This window comes from Anabrus simplex, chromosome 6 (genome assembly GCF_040414725.1).
Source record: "Anabrus simplex isolate iqAnaSimp1 chromosome 6, ASM4041472v1, whole genome shotgun sequence".
Taxonomy (NCBI): Eukaryota; Metazoa; Arthropoda; class Insecta; order Orthoptera; family Tettigoniidae; genus Anabrus; species Anabrus simplex.
This window is the reverse complement of record NC_090270.1, coordinates 5,563,537-5,583,288: the sequence shown is the minus strand read 5'-3', so window position 1 is coordinate 5,583,288 and position 19,752 is coordinate 5,563,537. Positions and strand designations below refer to the sequence as shown.

The 19,752-nt window shown below is 38.2% G+C and overlaps 1 protein-coding gene across 1 annotated transcript in view; it reads right to left on the bottom strand.

Annotated features, from left to right (window-relative positions):
• LOC136876044 (sodium-coupled monocarboxylate transporter 1) overlaps positions 1-19,065 on the bottom strand; it is a 126,406-nt gene extending 107,341 nt beyond the window's left edge. Inside the window, exons 1-4 of the mRNA XM_067149663.2 lie at positions 18,852-19,065; positions 17,793-17,952; positions 16,851-16,916; positions 16,715-16,766 (exon numbers count right to left, since the gene is read on the bottom strand). Coding sequence (XP_067005764.2) covers positions 16,715-16,766; positions 16,851-16,916; positions 17,793-17,952; positions 18,852-19,054 — 481 coding nt within the window. The 5' untranslated portion in view covers positions 19,055-19,065. The remainder of the gene's footprint in view (positions 1-16,714; positions 16,767-16,850; positions 16,917-17,792; positions 17,953-18,851) is intronic.
• Between the last annotated feature and the right edge of the window lie 687 nt (positions 19,066-19,752).

Below are 19,752 nucleotides of genomic sequence, written 5' to 3'. Positions count from 1 at the left end.
GGGGTGCTGTTCGTAGAACCGCATTCCCCCGTTCCAGTGCCATGAACATTCAGGTGACATGAGTGCACTTTTGATCTGTTAAAAGCAGTGATTATTTTGAAACCATTCATAGCACTTGACATTTACGAACCTCCTGAACAGGCACTTTATTCTCTTCAAGTGCTAGTTTAACTCCAAGTGCTCATCTAATTTCAAGTGTCTATTTACTTTGAAGTGATAATTTAATTTCAAGTGATAAGTTAAACAGACTTTAGGAAATTTAAAGTAATTTCATCTTAGAATGACGGTTTTTCAAATAATAATGTGAAGTGTTTATCACAGAAAGACTGTAGGCTCTACAAGAGATTATTCCAGAATATTCTAGAGGTGATATTTACTTTACAAATTTCATGAAGAAAATTAGTTCATTTTCATTTTCTTAGAGATTCATTGAAGTCCAATATTAGTAAACCCAGGAGTGAATTAGGACACCGCAAATACCCAATCTACTTCCAAGAATAGCAGAGTTAAAGAAATAAGTACTAATTCCACTGAAGTGAAACCTCAAGAAAGAGATGATCCTAGGCCAAGGGAAGAGAGTAGAAATAATCAATCCACTCCTAACAGATTTCGAGAATTTCGGAGACAACGAAATCAAGATAGGAATCCCTATAGAACCAGAAATCCTTGGAGAAGACAGCAGAAAACTCCAGAAGAATATAAAGATGCAAGGAGAGAAGAGCTAGAGAGACGGTGGAAGGATACTCGGGAATATGTGAAGGAGAAAAACCGAATTCAAGATGAACCCGGAGCTACTTCTCTCGAGTATCAAAGACACTATGAATCTCAAAGTAGACCGGCACCTGATACCAACTTAACTGGGGCGAAAAACTCCAAAAGCACAATAAGGAGATTTTCTGAAAATCGAGGAGAGGACGCGCTACTGAACACCTGTACAGCTGTTATTAATTACTTGCTTATTGATGATACTCAACTGTTATATGAAGATACACAATCACCTAGGTCTGTAGTATTACGATCACTACCTGTCATTACGGTACGTGTAGGGGAATTGAATGTAATTACTCTTATTGATTCGGGAACTCAACGTCTCTTGTTTTAGATAGATTGATCTAGTCATTGAAAAATCAAATTTACATTCCACTTCTGCCAGTGGCTCAGGTTAAAGTTAAGGGAATTGTTCCTGATATAAGCGTAAAATGTAAAAGCAGGCTCTTTTGGAATTTCGAATCAATGAAAGATTATTCTAACACATCTTTTTGGTGGTATCTCGTCTCAATTTCATCCCAATCTTAGGATCGGACTTTATGATAAAGCATAAGGGAACTATTTACTATGATGCCAATCTCGTAAGGGTGAACAACGCTGATTCTATAGACCTACAGCTGGTGGATATAGGAGACTTGGAAGCTCAAGAGATAGGAACCCGTATCGAAGAAGCCGGTGGTGACAATAATATAGGCTCCCGCTGAATGCGAGGGAGCACCAGCCGAAGCAATTAGTAGAGAGGGTGATCCTAAAGAGGAAGGAAATGAGGATTCCATAGTCGGTCCAGAGTACTTTATGTCCGTAACCAGTGTAGCTGAAGACCCAGAAATCAGTCTACAATTGGAGAAGTGTAAGCAAGAGATCCTCAACACATTTTCTCGTGTATTTAATGATAAACCGGGAGAGATAAAGATATATGAGTATCACTTAAATGTAACGGACCACTCCCCTTATAAGAAGAATCCCTACCCGATTCCAGAAAAGTTCCTAGAAGAAGCCAGGAGTCTTTTTCATTAAATGAAAGAAGATGGTATAATTTCACCCTGCGTAACACCTTACATCAATCCCCTGGCGATAGAGCGTAAGCCAAACGGCAGTATCAGGATATGTTTGGATATTCGCACTCTCAACGAAATACTTGTACTGGAATAGACCGTCCTCCTCTTTTAAAAGACATAATTAGAAGGTTTCATGGGATGAACTTTTCAGATGTCTTCGAATTGTCTTTGTCCAGAGCGGGAGGAAAATGCACCAGGAATGCCTACGGCCTGGGACATTCTATTTTTAATTTGCATTTGTTTGCGACACGAAGGCACTGACACTTGAAGACAACGCGCGAGGTGAATATTCTAGACACAGCTGCAAGCTATGTGTATGAGAGGGAGAGTGCTACGTCACAGGCGGGGAGCATGCCTGATGACGTAATCTCCACGTGCAGCCAGCTCCCCAGTCCAGAAAGTACTAGAACCTTTTATATCTGCTAAACCCTTTCAGCCACAAAATAATAAAGCAAATCATTGTGAAGCCCGTATTTTAAATGTAAACTAGCCAAATTTGAAGAAAATCGACCTACAGATTTTCAAGATATTGAGGTGGAAATGAAACATATTTTTTCGCCAGAAGCAGAGAGCCAGCCTTGACTTCAGGTATATAAGACCCACGATGAGAGAGGTATAATTAGTTGCAATCTACAACTCCACTATGACGGATTGTACGGTCCCCGTGTGTAGGTGTCGAACCCGAAACTTTGTCGCGTAACGGGAAATTAGTCGTCGTACTTATAAAATGTCTGCAGTGCTACGGATTTAGAAAAAATCCGGCGTGTACTAAGACGGACTCTAATATTTTCGGTGAATCACCGAACTTAGTATAATTTCAGCATGTGCTAGAATGAGTGTTTAACATTGGACAGTGACATATCAGACCATAGGATATTTCAAAAACTCGGAACTTAGTATTTGCCATAACCAAGTGGGGGCAGTTTCTCCCAAATATTACCTGTTTTTGAACAGTGGTATCAAATAAGTAAAACTTAAGGACATTTTATGGCAATTCCATGAAATGTTAACTCCAGTGAAGTGAAACAACACAAAATATCCCCTTAATATTTGTGTTATAAATAATTAGAAACATTTGAATTCATTTTACCTGTGTAATACATGGACTGAACTAGCACTTTATATTCCGATAAGCTTCGAACTTCAGGTTTTATTTTGAACCAAGTATAACATGTTCTGACTGACAGAAACATTATTCTCATGTGTAAACAGTATGAATCATACGAACAGTGTTTCACAAAACTCGTATTACCTGAACTATGCTTAGAAAGTGTGACTACCTAAAACTGTGGAAACTTTCGAACAGTGATGTGTGCTTCGAAACCGAAAACGTTTCAGACTGTGCTTTAATTGTACGTAACAGACTGTGATTCAAAAGTCGATTCTGAGTACTGTTTACCTGTGACTTGCTAATATTCACTTGATCGGGTAGTGCTATTTTGGACACTCACAATTAATCGTCAATTGAACTTTCTCGTATGTCTTCACAATTAAGTGACCCCAGAAATCTTGACCGAGTGTTTAATCCTCATATCAACATAAGACCTGATTTGACGTGGGAGATGGCACGTGGTACAGGGTTGGAAATGATACGTGTTACAAGGTGGTGCTGACAACATCGAAGGAGTTGGGGGTGCTGTTCGTAGAACCGCATTCCCCCGTTCCAGTGTCATAAACATTCAGGTGATATGAGTGCATTAAGCTTTAAACTTTTGATCTGTTAAAAGCAGTGATTATTTTGAAACCATTCATAGCACTAGACATTTATGAACCTCCTGAACAGGCATTTTATTCTCTTCAAGTGCTGGTTTAACTTCCAGTGCTCATCTAATTTCAAGTGTCTATTTACTTTGAAGTGATAATTTAATTTCAAGTGATAAGTTAAACAAACTTTAGGAAATTTAAAGTAATTTCATTTTAGAATGACGGTTTTTCAAATAATAATGTGAAGTGTTTATCATAGAAAGACTGTAGGCTCTACAAGAGATTATTCCAGAATATTCTAGAGGTGATATTTACTTTACAATTTTCATGAAGAAAATTAGTTCATTTTCAAAATTAATTTATTGCAAGAATCTTTCAGAATTCAAAATATACAATAAAACATTCAAGAATAAACTTGACAGAAGATATTTCCAATTCATTTCCATTTTTAATGCGAGATAATAATGAAGTTATTTATGCGCCAAGTCATTTGAATAAATTTTAATGTTGCAAAATAACATCTATTATATCGCTCTGCGAACTCCTTTCCCTGTATCGGCTCCTAAGAACCGAACACAACCTAAGACCTTCCTCATGCTCCTTATTCCCACAACTTTTTCAGGTACAATATGTCAAGATTATCATTCAGGAAATTATAACTTTTTGTAGAGATACTACGTTGAACTTTATCACATTTATGGCCGAAACTTCCTATAAGGATTCATTGTGATGATCTAATCTTGTCCTAACACATTATAACTACCACAACACGTTGTCACCTTCGTAGGATATGGATTCTCTATCAATGAAGTATAATCATGAACATAAATGGGTCAAATAACATCATGTTTCTCTTCAAAAACAATCATTTTCTTATTTTATCGTCGTAGCAATATATATCCTATCTTTCCATTCTGCATTATACTCAAATACGATCACAACATTTCCTTCATTTCACATATCATTTCATATCGCTTCCATTTCTTTCCAGTAACCCTCATATATAACTCTTCTTGACGCTAAAAATCATTTCATTACCAATGATTCACTTCATTGGATTAATATCTTCATATCTATTCTCAATATGTCTTCGGTTTATTCTCATATCCATATACGTATATAGTCTACAAACCTACTCTGATTTCCTATGGCAATATCTAACCTTCATATCCCAATATATCAATCATCACTTCGCATACAACCTTAAAATATTCTACACTCTGCACTTCACATTTCACATGGCATAACCTTCCAATATTCTTTATAGTTTCATTTCAATGGCATTATCATATTATTCATATGACACTCGATAATTAGAATAGGTCTTGTCTTTAGGATGAATACCTATCTCCAGGTATGTCGACACAAATGTATAACTATTGCCCGAGAATCTTAACATAATTGAATCATTTCGATGATATTAGCGATCTATCATCTACTTGTGAACTACTAAAATATCTACTTTTGATTTTATATCACAATTATTTACCTTAATTTAATGAATAATGTTTTTCCTTTGGCTTCGGGATCGGTTTATGTCTGCCTCGTCATCTGCGGCTCTGGTTTGACGTACACACTCCACCGCTGGCCATCGAGATAGTCCATCCTGACAATCTCCCCATAGTCTTCTTAGAACTGCATGGCGGTCTCGTCTTGCGCAATAGGAAGATAAAAATACATCTATGAAGTTAGCTGCAACATTCTGCTGAATTCTAAGCCTTCTAACATAACAATTTCAATGATAATTCGTTTATGTTGAATTTTATTGTTTTAATCCTGCAGATCTCGAATATGTCTGCTGTTGTTTCAGCTTTTTATACCGTATACTAATGTTTTAAGATGTTATCGCTGCGTTACAAGGAATTTATTCCTTTTACTGGAATCAAGGTATATCTTTGCCATGAACAACTCCTGTATGTCGATTATTTTTATAATATTCTCCTTATTGCGTAGATTGCATTATTTCTATTGTATTTGTATGCTATTCAGTTAGTTTAACGCTGTAAATCTTTCTTATTCTGATGATTTTCTTCTAAGCTATGAATTTAAAGATGGGTATTTAGCCTCTTCGACGTAATGCGTTCGCTCTCTACGATGGTTTGTTCATTTACCAATTTACAATAGTGCTGTCTTTAACAATTCTAGGTCTTAGCCACTGTCATGTTGATTTTTGACTATTTCGACTTCGCGCTATACCCTATCTCCTTGATATATTCTCGAGTCTGTTTAATTCGTTCTCGGCAATTGCGACTCCACTGAATGTTATTCTCAGAACAGTGAGTAGAGCAGCTGCGTCTCACTTGCAGGCCATTAGCCCTTCACTGCACCTGAAATCAGAGCGTTAGCCCCGCCTTAGCCCTTCAGGGAGAGGACATCCATCAAGCTCGGTCACCCTGACTGGTAAGCCGCTCTGTCCATTAGCCGTGACATTTTGTGAATATTTTCACACTTGTTCGCACCACAGTTTGCTGTATACTTGTAATACAAACTGTTATGTTCAATTTTCGTAACAGTCCTTACATGGTATTTGGTTCAAATGGAGAATTTTGAGAAAAATGGTCCACTTTTAAGCTATCGCACGTTCGCACTATATGTAGAAGTAAGAGGTATTATTGTCAGTATTCCGCTCGTTATTCTTATTATTTCTATTATCATTATCAGTATTTCAGTTCTACATTTTTGTCATTAATATTTGTAACCTGGGAATTCTCCATATTTTGTATGAGTAATTTGTTTTGTATGACGGCTGGGAAAATTATTGCTATAATAACTCAGGAAATTTGGATGAGTCATGTGTGTATCCCAGTCTGATGAGGTGGACTTGTTGATATAGTCGGAAACTTCCGATGGCTCGTGTGAAACACCCTAGAGTCCGTTGATTTTGTGATCACCTTGTGACACTGGAAGAGATTCAGGGCATGGTCTTGACATGAGGATCTACTCATGATTGGCTGGCCAGGATCAATCTAGGCGTAGCATGTGAGAGGAAGGGGGAAGGTGATGTTTATAAATGCATGTGATCATATGGCGAGAGGCGACTGTACGGGAAGGAAGTAGTGCTGTCACACACGGTACGGGAGTGAAGCTACACTGCTGCACTATACTGGACTGAACTTCAAACGTTCGTGCAACGTAGTCTTTTAATGTTCGTGGAGCGTGGCTGACCTAAAAACCCTGGAGTGCTTAGGCAATCTGTATTTTATCACTTTGTGGCGGCCTGGTATTATATGTTGGTGACAGCTATCTCAGACTTTCCATACTTTATGTTTAGGAACGACAAGCGTGTGTTGCTCAAGTGAATATATGTTTAAAACAAGTGTTAGAGTCAGTGAATACAGTATTATGAGGTACAGTATCTGTGTGATCTAATAAGTGCCGATTATGAGAATCGACAAGTCGTATTGACAGAGACAGTGAAGGGTTCTTATCTACATATATTGAACCCGAGTGACTTAGGCCCAAAGTCAATAATGATTTGATTTATGAAGAGAAATAGTACATTTATTGAAATACAGAAGTGTAGTTGAAAATATTTCATCTGTGTAGTGTTGAAATATGAGCTAAGGAACACGACAGACTGGAGCCTGACGGATTAGCTCGACACAACAACATTTAGCTGCTTCACAGTAGGGGAGCCCATTAGTTGGCGACCAGAAAAATACAAGTCCACAAATAAGTCTTGGTCAGAAAGAGAAGGGGGTAGTTTGACACAAAGGAAGCTTGCAACATGAGTAGTGCGCTGGGATATTTTTGGCGGACGGAAACTTCCGCGACGTCATGAATTCCAGGAAAGGTTGAATGGAAAAGTACAGTGGTTGCGAGGACATTCGCTAGCCTAGGTTATCGCAGGTGGAAATTTATATCACGTGACCACTTGCAGGCCAATCACGAAAATTTAGATGGAGACTCAAGGATACCATCTTAAGGAATGATGGATGAGATATTCTCGTAACTTCAAAAGTAATCAGTAATAAATTATTGTGAGTACACGGATCGATGTAATGAATTTATTAGATGTCACGAATAGAAAAATAATCGCTAATTATTGGCGAATTAAATAAATTGAAGGCTGGATTTCTTGGAAACCAGACAGCTTGAATGTCATTGGCTGGACGAAAACCACGTTGTAAGGGACGCTTCCCGAAGGCGCGAAATGTGAGGAGCTAAATCCACCCGTATCTCCTAAATCTATGATCGTCAGGAGTTCATATTTAATCCAGAAATATAAGCTAGAGGAGTGGATTAATTTGATATAAATTTTAACGTCCAATTCGGAGTGCAAGTGCCGATATTAAAAATCCACCCCCTCCCTCATGGGTATGACGTCAATGAATCCGCGAGGGAAAGCTTCATCCATATATACGGGCGCAAGGGATACTCGAAAACACACTTGAAATGAATCTCTGGAGCTGAACCGTCGTTCGCAGCTGACTTCAAATCCGTCGGGCGTACAGTAACTCAACATTTAATGGCGCGAGCATCCGCCAGTACGTATAAAATGTGATCGCGCTCAAGCAACAGTGTAAAATATTAAATTTTTGGGTCTAGGGTATTAATTTGTTTTATAAAAGTAAAGTTTTCAGTGTTAACATTGTCAATGGTGAAGTATTGTGATAATTAAGGTATTAGTGTAAAAATGGTAATGTGCCAGGAAATAATTTGTGGAACTACGCCATCAAGAATGGAGGAGTAATACGGCGGATAGGGGCCGAAAGGAGCCTCTCATCTGCCAAGCTGCAATGGATTGCCAATAACTAAGATGAGTACTAAAATGTAGATAATATTTGGGAAATGTTAGCGTGATTGGGAAAATGGGAATAATTTGATTAGACTTGGTTACCTTCTGTAACAAGATGAGTCGCTTAACGACCCCATCCTAAATTTGTAGCACGGACAGTATTGAATAATAACAATGTAAATAATCGGGTATTTTTATGTATTCAGTTTGTTGTAGGTGTAAATTTTGTAGATATAGGGTAGTACGTTAAGTCATGCATGCATTCATATTTTCTTGGTAGTCAAGAATATTTTTTTTACATTTGATTTTGTTATCATAGTCAAATAGACCCGATATGTGCTTTTCTGTTTGTCATTTTAACGAGTTATGTAATGACATTGAAGGAAAGTCCAGCCTTGTCATACCAGTTGTGTTTTGTTGTTGATTAGTGTGTTCATATTTTCAAAGTGAAGTTGTTAAATTTGTGAGAAGCGATATTAATAATAATAATAATTCATGAGATATTGGAAATTTTAGTGAGCAGTGCGTAATAATAAAATTTAAGTGATCAGGTGTTGAGTTTATCGGGAATCATTTAATGACGGGATGTCGTTTTTAATTCGGAATTAAAGTGTGTGGTAATTTAACTTGATAAATTAATAATATTGAAATGTAGATCGGCGCTAATAATCCGTACATGTTAATGAACGTGTGGTTTAAATTACGGTCCAATATTTTTCTTTACGAATAAATGTCGTGTCTTAAATTTGCAATTCAGTACCCGGAACACGTAGGACTAATATTACGAAACCATGATTGACAAATTTTGGTAAATATATTTAAAGATGTTAGGATTATTTGTGGAGAATGAATTAAGGCGTAGATCAAAATGAGATAGAAAAATGTTAAAGAACCTGCAGTCAGATAATAAAAGGTCGTACGATGTCAGAAGTGGAATAAATAAGTCAGTTGATAATTCTGTGAGAAATAAATGAATCAAGGAATATTGAGATAGAAAGGGATATAAATTCCGTACGAGAGACACTTAGGATATTGAAATGAGTGTAAAATGTACGGGCAGTGTCACAGAGAAATACTGAGTTACGTAGCGGGTAGAATTCGAACCCGTGATAGCATGTACGAAATAAATAGACTGCACCGCTATTCGTCGAGATATTACGGATCTAAGGATAATGAGAGTTCAGATTCCACATAAATGGTCGTATAGTGTAATTATTGTAATGACGAGTGATGACAATCATGATGGCGTGATGATAATAATAAATATTGCAGATAAAGGATTGGACCGCCTTAATTAATTGAGCGTTGATAAAGATGTTAAACGGGAATCTAAATGATAATATGCAACCGATAATAATAGTAACAATGTAAGGTCGATGTTAAATCATCGCGGTCAGATTAATAATAATTGTCATAATAATAATAGTAATGACGTCTTTTGGTTGATCATTGAATAATTGTAATCGCGACCGATATCCTAATGCATTTTTGGCGGAAGTGACCGGTTCAATAATAATAATAAAAAAATCTTGAGTCACATATTCAGTAATAATAATAATAATAAGAGGGATATAATATTAATAACAGTAATAACCATTTGTGTTTGCGTCCCGCATAATAATGACGATATTAATCAAACGTGGCAGTGCCAGGAACCGTTGAGAATAATAATAATAATAATAATAATAATAATAATAATAATAATAATAATAATAATAATTTCAAGGATGATAATTTCGTGGATAAATGAATATTCTGACGATAGTGAATTAATTAGTTGGTGACAACATCCCTCTACTCGTATGTTTGAATAATATGAATAATAAATATTATAGTCATTTGTTACCTCGTTATCATACGGTTTCCGCACGGGACGAGTTACAGTAATACTTAGTGTGTTTGTTTACTTCGCTTGCGATGCGAGGGGAGGTCTTCGGCACGGTATTTCCCACCGCTTCTCGTTATCTCATCTGTGGCAGTAGTCTACTGAGGCTACTTTGTAACATTTCAGATCATGTGTAAATAAAATATAAATGCTAATTCAGTGGTATGGCATCAGCTGGACATCGTAAGATAGGAACTGTCCGTGTAATCCATTTTTCGTAATTCACGAGAAACATTACCCAGTCCGAGTACCGGTCTCGGAAAAATGTATATAGCCAGGGTACGTCATCTTAGTTAAATCGAGAAGCCGACCGTAACATGGGTTATGCTCGGGCTCCCGATAGAAGGAAGCTATATCCTTGAACAACGGTTCGATTCAAATGGAATCGATCCGTAAGTTATACTCCACTTGTAATTTCTTTCAGAAGCAACCCAGCAACATATTGATACCACTTGAGGTATAGCAAGTGATTTGTTTATGTAACATGTGTGGAAATTTAAATATCATTGCCAAATGTATCAAAGTTTCGTACGTCGGATGGCGTAATAAACTGCTCCTTCTGGCAATTATTTCAAAGGAAACCATTCTCATAATCTTTTTATTGTAGTTAGATGATACCCTTTTTAAAGTTAACTGCAACTTCCTAGTCCTATCATGGAGTCCTTAAATTCAAGTTTACAATCGAGCTTTCCCCATTTTAATTTTAATTGCTCCGTTCATTCCCGTGTTCTATTATGCCTCTATCTATATAAATAAAATTGTTTCTGTTTGTCTGTTTGTCTGTCTGTTTGTCTGTTCCACCATCACGTCGAAACGGCTGGATAGATCTCAACCAAACTTCATATTTAGAGTATACTGACCCCGGGGAAGGTTTCGATATGCATATCATTTTAAAATCTTTGAAAAGACGGGGGTTTTATAGGAAAAACGGTTTTCCTCCATTTTCTCTTATACTATTATAGGCAAAATATCGAATTTGTCGTATAAGGACGAGACAAAGCTCAATTTAATCCTCTTGACGCAAAGAACAAAACTCGGTAAGCCCTACGGGCCCGAAAACCATGTTTTAAGGCCCTAAAACCAACCGTTACGGAGATATTGGCACCACACTACCCCTGCTCTAGGAATCGGATAAAGAAATGAACTGCCGTAACCATGGCAACGTCAGCTCCAGGATTCTAGAGCAGTGAGATTATGCATGTACGTTTGGGCATAGCTGTCAACCAAAATAGGTACAAATAAGACTTAATATCTGGGAAAAAAATATACTGTTGTGTAAGGCACTCATAGGACTCCTTTGGGCGGGGATGGAAAGGGGGTGAAGAACGAGTGTAAAAATCTATATAAATAAAATTGTTTCTGTTTGTCTGTCTGTTTGTCTGTTCCACCATCACGTCGAAACGGCTGGATAGATCTCAACCAAACTTCATATTTAGGGTATACTCATCCCGGAGAAGGTTTTGATATGCATAACATTTTAAAATCCTTGAATAGACAGGGGGTTTATAGGAAAACCAGAATGGTTTTTCCACCATCACGTCGAAACGGCTGGATAGATCTCAACCAAACTTCATATTTAGAGGATACTCATCGCGGGGAAGTTTTCCATATGCATATCATTTTAAAATATTTAAATATATGGGGGGTTTATAGGAAAATCAGAATGGTTTTTCCACCATCACGTCGAAACGGCTGGATGGATCTCAACCAAACATTGTATTTAGAGTATACTAATCCCGGGGAAGGTTTAGATATGCATATCATTTTAAAATCCTTGAATAGACGGGGGGTTTATAGGAAAACCAGAGTGGTTTTCCCACCATCACGTCGAAACGGCTGGATAGATCTCAACCAAACTTCATATTTAGAGGATACTCATCGCGGGGAAGTTTTCCATATGCATATCATTTTAAAATATTTGAATATATGGGGGGGTTTATAGGAAAATCAGAATGGTTTTTCCACCATCACGTCGAAACGGCTGGATGGATCTCAACCAAACATTGTATTTAGAGTATACTAATCCCGGGGAAGGTTTAGATATGCATATCATTTTAAAATCCTTGAATAGACGGGGGGTTTATAGGAAAACCAGAGTGGTTTTCCCACCATCACGTCGAAACGGCTGGATAGATCTCAGCCAAACTTCATATTTAGAGTATACTCATCCCAGGAAAGGTTCCGATATGCATATAATTTTAAAATCTTTGAATACACGGGGTGTTTATAGGAAAACCACAGTGGTTTTCCTCTATTTTCTCTTATACTATTGATTTTCTGTAAACTTCGTTTACCGTACGTGAAACGTCTCTTCATTATAAACAACTTTCGTTATGTTCATAATTTACCTTACTCTTCACATGACGGAGAAATTTACAATTTTCTGCTGGTATCATGCTCTGCATTTAGTGACCGACAGACCGACAACGAACCTACAGGTTACCATGGCAACGTCTCTGACTGCATGCCAGTAGGGAAGTAACGTATTGCCATTTTCCTCATCATGCTTTTAAATTCGTGGTTGTTCCTTGGGTAGATGGCAAGAGAGGCATCAATCGGCTCATCTGCGGGATATTGGCGGAATATCGTTGGAGGTTATAACCGCCCTCGAATAGATTAAGTAATAACACCATTAGTCATCTTCATATTTGTTTACCTAAGAATCACTGAACCTAAATTTCTCCTCTGTTAGCGCTTTATTATATCCATAACTCACGGCATTTATTTATTTGTCGTTATCCGGCTGTCCTCAGTTATAATCCATTTTCTATTAGTTTCAACATTCTTAACTGTATTATTTTCTTCCTTAATTACGCCGTATGTACGTGAATGCTAGAAACTACTGGATGCATTTCCACCAAGATTCGTATTTAGAATACACCTGTCCTTGATAGGTTTCAGGGCAAATATTGTTTCTAAATCCCTGAACTAACTGGGGGTTTATACGAAACCGAAACAGTGATTTTGCACTTCCAAAAAATATACACAACAAAAGTTTATGGAAGTCTACCTACCTTGGTAGAAATTAATGTCTAAACCTTTTTTTCTCATGTGCATCATTTCGATACGAGGATCAATAAGGGAGATATCATTAAAGGACCGTTTTTCTGTACAAGTCCCATCGGACTTAACTCACGAGCGGGTGCGTGTAAAGCGTATTCCTTACAACTTGAAAACTACTGAAGACATTCGAAACAAAATTTATATTTAGCATCCACCTGTCCAAAGGTAGGTTTTAAACGTAAATAACATTTCATGTTCCGGAATGGACTGGCGGTTTATAAGGAACCGAAATGGTGATTTTACTCTTCCACAATATATACAGAACAAGACCAACCTGACTGGAAATCGACCAAACCTGATGGAATTCCACCTCTAAACCTTTTTTTTCATGTGCATTTTTTCGTCAGGAGGATTAATAAGGGAGATATCATGAATGGTCACTTTTGCAGGTTAAGTCCAGCGGACATAGCCCAAAAGGTGTTTTACATGGAGCAGATTCCTTATCTATATAAATCAAATCGTAACGACTGTGTACCTCTACACTGACTATTTTGGCGAAATTTTCGTACAGCTTTCCGTTTAAGGGGTAATAATAACAATCTCCATAATTTTTGATTTCCTGAAAGTCCTAATTTTTACCCGCCTCGCCCAAAATCCACATTGTGGCATAATCTGCCAGAAGAATAAGAAGATAATTGAAATTTGACAAAATTATACGTTTTAGCCTGTAACGAATGAAAAATCCTATATCATTAAATTTTTCATTTTTTATCCCCGAAGAATATCGAAATATGCAGGCAATTTTAATGATGGTGCAGACCTTCGGAAATTCCTATCACGTAACGGATTGCACAATCTCCGTTCAATTTGGAATGATCTACAACCTTGGTCTTATGACTTTATGCCGTATCTGTATCCCTTTTACGTTTGATTTTTCTCTATTAATCGATGTTAAGTCAATTTGGAATTTTCACATGCATTATTCATACTTTCAATTACTTATATGAAATACAGAATCATCAAACTCTTCACGAAAATTGGCCCACTCAGTAGCCATATGTGAGCCAAATGCTACGTATGTAGCTGTCACATTATTATCCGAAAAGTAATGTAATGTGAGATGATCTTACAAAACCTTTACCCTGTTCCACGTTTCTAAATCTGACCCAAGAATAGATGACATATCATTGGACCAGCCATTTAGGCCACTAAATCCGGCGTGTCTTATGGTATAATCCTTTGTCGATATGACGTACGTTTAGTAGCAGTTAATCTGTAAATGAAGGTCTTCAATATTGTAAACACGCATATACTTTCGTATGTCGATCTATATATATTCACTGATGTCGATTTAGCGATCGAGAAAGGGTCGGTCTGCTATTGTAATCAGTACTCCCCACACCGACTTTGACTGGCAGTAGGAAAGGGTTCCTTCTCCAACTCCTGTGTAACTGTCATTAGTAAGGAAGGCCTACAATTGTAATGAATAGTTCCCTTCTCGATTTGACTTGCAGAAGGTAAGTGAGCATGCAGTTTTGTTTAAAACTCCCCTACCCGATTGTGTTTGGCAGTAGGCAAGGGTGCCCGCCATTATAAAGAAATGTACTCATCTAAAATGTGACTGGCATTAGGCATAGTGGCCTGCTATTTTGATGGAAACTCACCAACTTGGTGTGACTGGCAGTACGCTGGCTGGCAGTAGGAAAAGGGGCCTGTCATTATAATGATAACTGCACAACTCAATTTCGAGTGATAGTAGGGTAATTGCCTGCCATTATAATAAAAACTGTAATCTGTCTGGAGGTAGGAAAGGGGGGCTGCCATTTTAACGAAAACTCCCCAAATCGATTCTGTCCGCATAGTAGGCAATGGGGCCTGCAATTATAATGTAAACTTCCTAACCTGATTGTGAATGCCAGTAGGCAAGTGAGCCTGCCGTTATATCACAAATCCGTAACAAACACTTTACATTGGAAACGTACGGGGACCTCCCCATGCTCTTTCTCGGATAACGCTAAGAGACATGCAATTTTAAAACTATCTTATTTACTGCATGTACACTATTTACTTCGATATTCGAATACAATGTAGAATACCGTAGCGAAGCACGGGTACATTCGCTAGTATTTATATATTCGTGGACTTAAAATAATGAACCGACACCCCTGAGATAAATGCTAGTCTGGGACTCGGGAGCTGGGCGGTTGCAAAAAGTACATACTTCAACGGACTAACTGCAAATGGTGGCTTATTTTTCGCTTTCGTTTTCCCCACTGTTTTCATTGTTGTTGTTGTTGTTGTAAATATGGAGTCTTCCATCAATGTTTTCTGTGTGTATTATATGTATATTTTGTGTGTTGATGATATGCTCATGCACAGATTTTATTGAGAATATAGTTAGTTATTTTAGAATCAGTGGAGTTATTGATGAACCTAGGTGTAGTTCCTACCTATTCAGTCGTTTTCAGAAGGTTGGGTAAGGCCTGAGGCAGATGAACAAGAACCCAGCATTATGTACACGCCCTGAGAGATAAAGAATTATCATGCTCTATCTAAATTCGAGGTATCCACTCTGGCGCCCATAATCCGGACATTTCGATTAATTATTCTTATTAATTTTATTAATTCGTTTTATTTCAATTATTTTATTAAGTTTTAGAGTCATTTTCTTTATGATAATTTATGATTATTTTATTAAGATTAATGTTACAAAAGTCAAAGATCAGGGAATCGCTGACTACCACGTATTACGTAATTCTAATCGTTTCAATACAAACATTAGCTATTACGTGGTTGCCAGCGATTAAGGATTTACTCTAGTGTTCCTCTTTCTTTTCACTCTCCTGTCTTCAACCCCGTTGTGTACGTCTTCCTTTCTTTTCTTCTGCTAGACTCTGTTCATATCATCTTTAGCCTTACTCAATTAGTCCATCTATATCAGTCTTTCGTTACACTTATTCTTTTCTTCTACACATTAGTACGTGAATCGTCCGATGACCTTGCTGTTTAGTTGGCACACACGTACGATGGAACAGAAAACATCTTAACTGAGCTAAGATGGCTGCTACTAAGACTAGCGTACACTGAGCCATCTAGAGCTCCACATACTATAGACCAACCTTAAATTCAAAACTTCATTGTTAGAGAAGTATTTCTTGTGAACAGACGAGATTTTCTTATGGAGACTCCGAGCAAAGTGCTTTCTTCACACGGTACGAGCTCAAAAGCTTATTATAATGTTCCTTGAAATCGTTTACGAACAGACTACACTGACATGGCAGCCCTAAATGCAAGTCAGTAGTGATTGATTGATTGATTGATTGATTGATTGATTGATTGATTGATTGATTGATTGATTGATTGATTGATTGATTGATTGATTGATTGATTGATTGATTGATTGATTGATTGATTGATTGATTGATTGATTGATTGATTGATTGATTGATTGATTGATTGATTGATTGATTGATTGATTGATTGATTGATTGATTGCCGTTGCCTGCCTGTGTCGTGTGATTGTAGAATGTAAGCTCGAAATGTCGATGTTGAACTTACCTTGACTGAAGGCCAGTGCTGGCGCGTAGAGGTAGATAGGGATCGATACTATCTGAAACAAACAAACAAACACCATGTACAAGTGATATCCATCTATATCTTACCATCGAACTAATGGATGATGTAAGAAACTCACCATTTTGATACAGAACAGCAAAGAGCCGAAGAGACGCGCGGTTCTGCTAAACCTTAACTCCAGGTACTGTGGACAGAGAAAGATTAGTGCACAGCGTTCTTCATTGAAATGATTTACCATATCGTGATCGGTGTTCATGTACAAGCATTTACAATATTATGTGCTTATATCATTTTATCAATAAAACTACAGGCCGCAGTCCAGTTTCCAGTTGGAGAGCAGCACTAGTGAACGTCACCATACTCACTGCCTCGTCCCAGAATAAAACTCTATATTTTAGGAAAGAGAGGTAATTGGCGGGCATGTGGTTGGTGCTTACAACTTGGTGAAAGAAATTAGAAACGAAATCACGGTGCCAGCACAAGTTCCAGTAGACCACGTAGGCGATATTTTAGTCAAACAGGCGTTTACAAACCAAATGAAGGATTGCATAAGTTATCCCGGCCTTGACATCCACAATAACCATCATCTATTTTTAAGGAGATGTGATTTCGGATTCAAAAAGGGGCAGAAGGATGCCAAAGAGAAATTAGGTCTAGAGATCGGCTGTAATAGATCAATTGGAGGCTGTTCAGGAAAATGGGGAGGTTTGAAGAAGACCATGTTGATGTCGGCCCAGGAAGTATTCGAGGGGCAGAAAGCATCAAAAATGGGAGAATAGAGAACTGAAGAAATAATAGAAAACATAGAAAAATGGAGGACGTTGCTCTGGAGGTGCAGGAAGACAGATCTCTTAGGAATGAGACTAACCGCCAATCAAACGTGGCCACAAACAAATAACTTAATGATCCAGAAATAGAGGAGCTAAACAAGGAAGTGGGATAGAGAACGAGGATGATGTGGCAGACCCTGAGAAGTGTATAGTGGTCGCCCATACGTCAGGAAATTTCCCGAAACACAACTTTCTATTTGATATTTTGCTCAATGTGGAAAGGGACATACCTCGTAGGTTGAAGTCAGCTTGAGGTGGTGCAGTACAGGGAGATAGGCGTAGGTGAGCACCACTGCCATGAGAACGATGCCACAGACGCTGTACAGGTACTGCATGCCGTGGAGGTACACGTCTGTGGGCACTCCGATCAGCGCCGTGCTGGACAGGAACCTGGCAACACACAAGGTCACAGCGAGTCCTTACGTACGATTCGTCTGTGTCACCTCGCAAAGATCAAAGACGGTTTTAAGAAATATTCTCAGGTGTACACGTTCCAAACAGTCCATAATCTTTGTAACAAACTGGAAGTATCCTACCTCAGATGCAGCCGAAGATGACACTGGTCACGTTCCAAAGATTCTGCTAATAATCACTTCGTCGCCTTGCACAATGAGTGAAGTCTTACACTTAAAGCCGCTCTTCAAGGAGGTGAGCTCATTGAGGCCTGGTTCCACCTCCATGGTTATATGAGTCTTGTTAAACCTGAATTCCTCAGTGGTCCAAGGATCATGCGACCAGTTTTGAGAATACCGTTCATTCTATTACTTTCTAACCCCCTTTTATAAAGAATTAACCGACGCGGAGTGGGATTTTGCACTTTTTCAACAGGACACTGCCAGTGCTCACGGCACCAATCATTCTACAACAGAAATTCACAAAGTGTTTCCACATAGTGAGTTATTAGTAGAGATTTGTGGCCCTTCGGTTCTACGATTTGGGCTGTTATTATGTCCTAGGTAAATTAACCGTCACACCATACAAGAACTGAAAATAGCCTGGACTCCTCCGTTTGATGTGCGGCGACTGATGAACAGATTCTGAAAGATGTGCCACTACATTGTTGTTGTTGTTACCCATTCCTCAAATTTTAAACTAGGAAAAGGAAAGAAATAAAACTTCAAAGTATGTTGTATTAGTTCTGCTCTAGATAATTCCTTTTCCAGCCACTCAAACCCCACACTTCTTATCCCGTTGTGATCCACGATATTTCCTTAATAATAATAATAATAATAATAATAATAATAATAATAATAATAATAATAATTCAGTACACATGCATGAAGACTTACGTGGCTATGAGGGACAGGGATATGGGGAAGAGTCCCATATTGCGGCCCCCCATCAGGTAGTCCTCAGCAGTGAATGAGCGCGCGAAGAAGCCATAGTACACCCCGATGACTGTACACACGACAAACATGAGGGCGAAGACGGCGTAGTCCGCTCCACTGAACCGCCTGGCGGCAAGTTCTAGCTCTACTTCTTCAGCGAACATCGTGAGAACAATATCAGCTACCGCAACAAAAACACAGTTAGCGATTACCTCTTATTCAAGTAAGAAATTGTTTTACAACTTTGATATAAGAGAAGGCATTTGCAGGTTAAGTGGAGTCATTAAACAAGTTAACAAGAAACTACACTTCGGTGCTATTATGCTGATACGATGTGGAAATGTGGATCCAAAAACAATAAGAACCTTGCAGATTAACGCTAGCTATAAAAGAGATTGGCCTTGCGTACACTCGCACACCTGCCTGTATTCTAGAACCCCTCAGCTGACGTTGCTATGGTTACGGCCGGGATTCCTAGAGCTGGGGAGGGTAGTGACAATGTCTCAAAAATGGTTGGTTTTAGGGCCTTAAACGAGGTTTACCGCGTTTTGTTCTTCACGTCATGAGCCTTAAAATGAGATTTATTTAATCCCTGAGTGAAAGAATCGATATTTCACCTACATTAGCCTACGGTACTGCGTCAAAGAGCCTAAATCACAGTTCTCATGGGAACCATGTGATATTCCGGGATGATACACAGATACACGGAATAATATGGAATATTATCTTTCAAATGGTGAAAAAATTTCAAAGTTTCTGGGATTCCCGTTACATAGACACAAACTCAGAGTCTCCCTTTATACCGGTCCAAGGGTATTGAACAATATCCTGCTTTGTATCTACATGCTATTCCTCAAAGTTA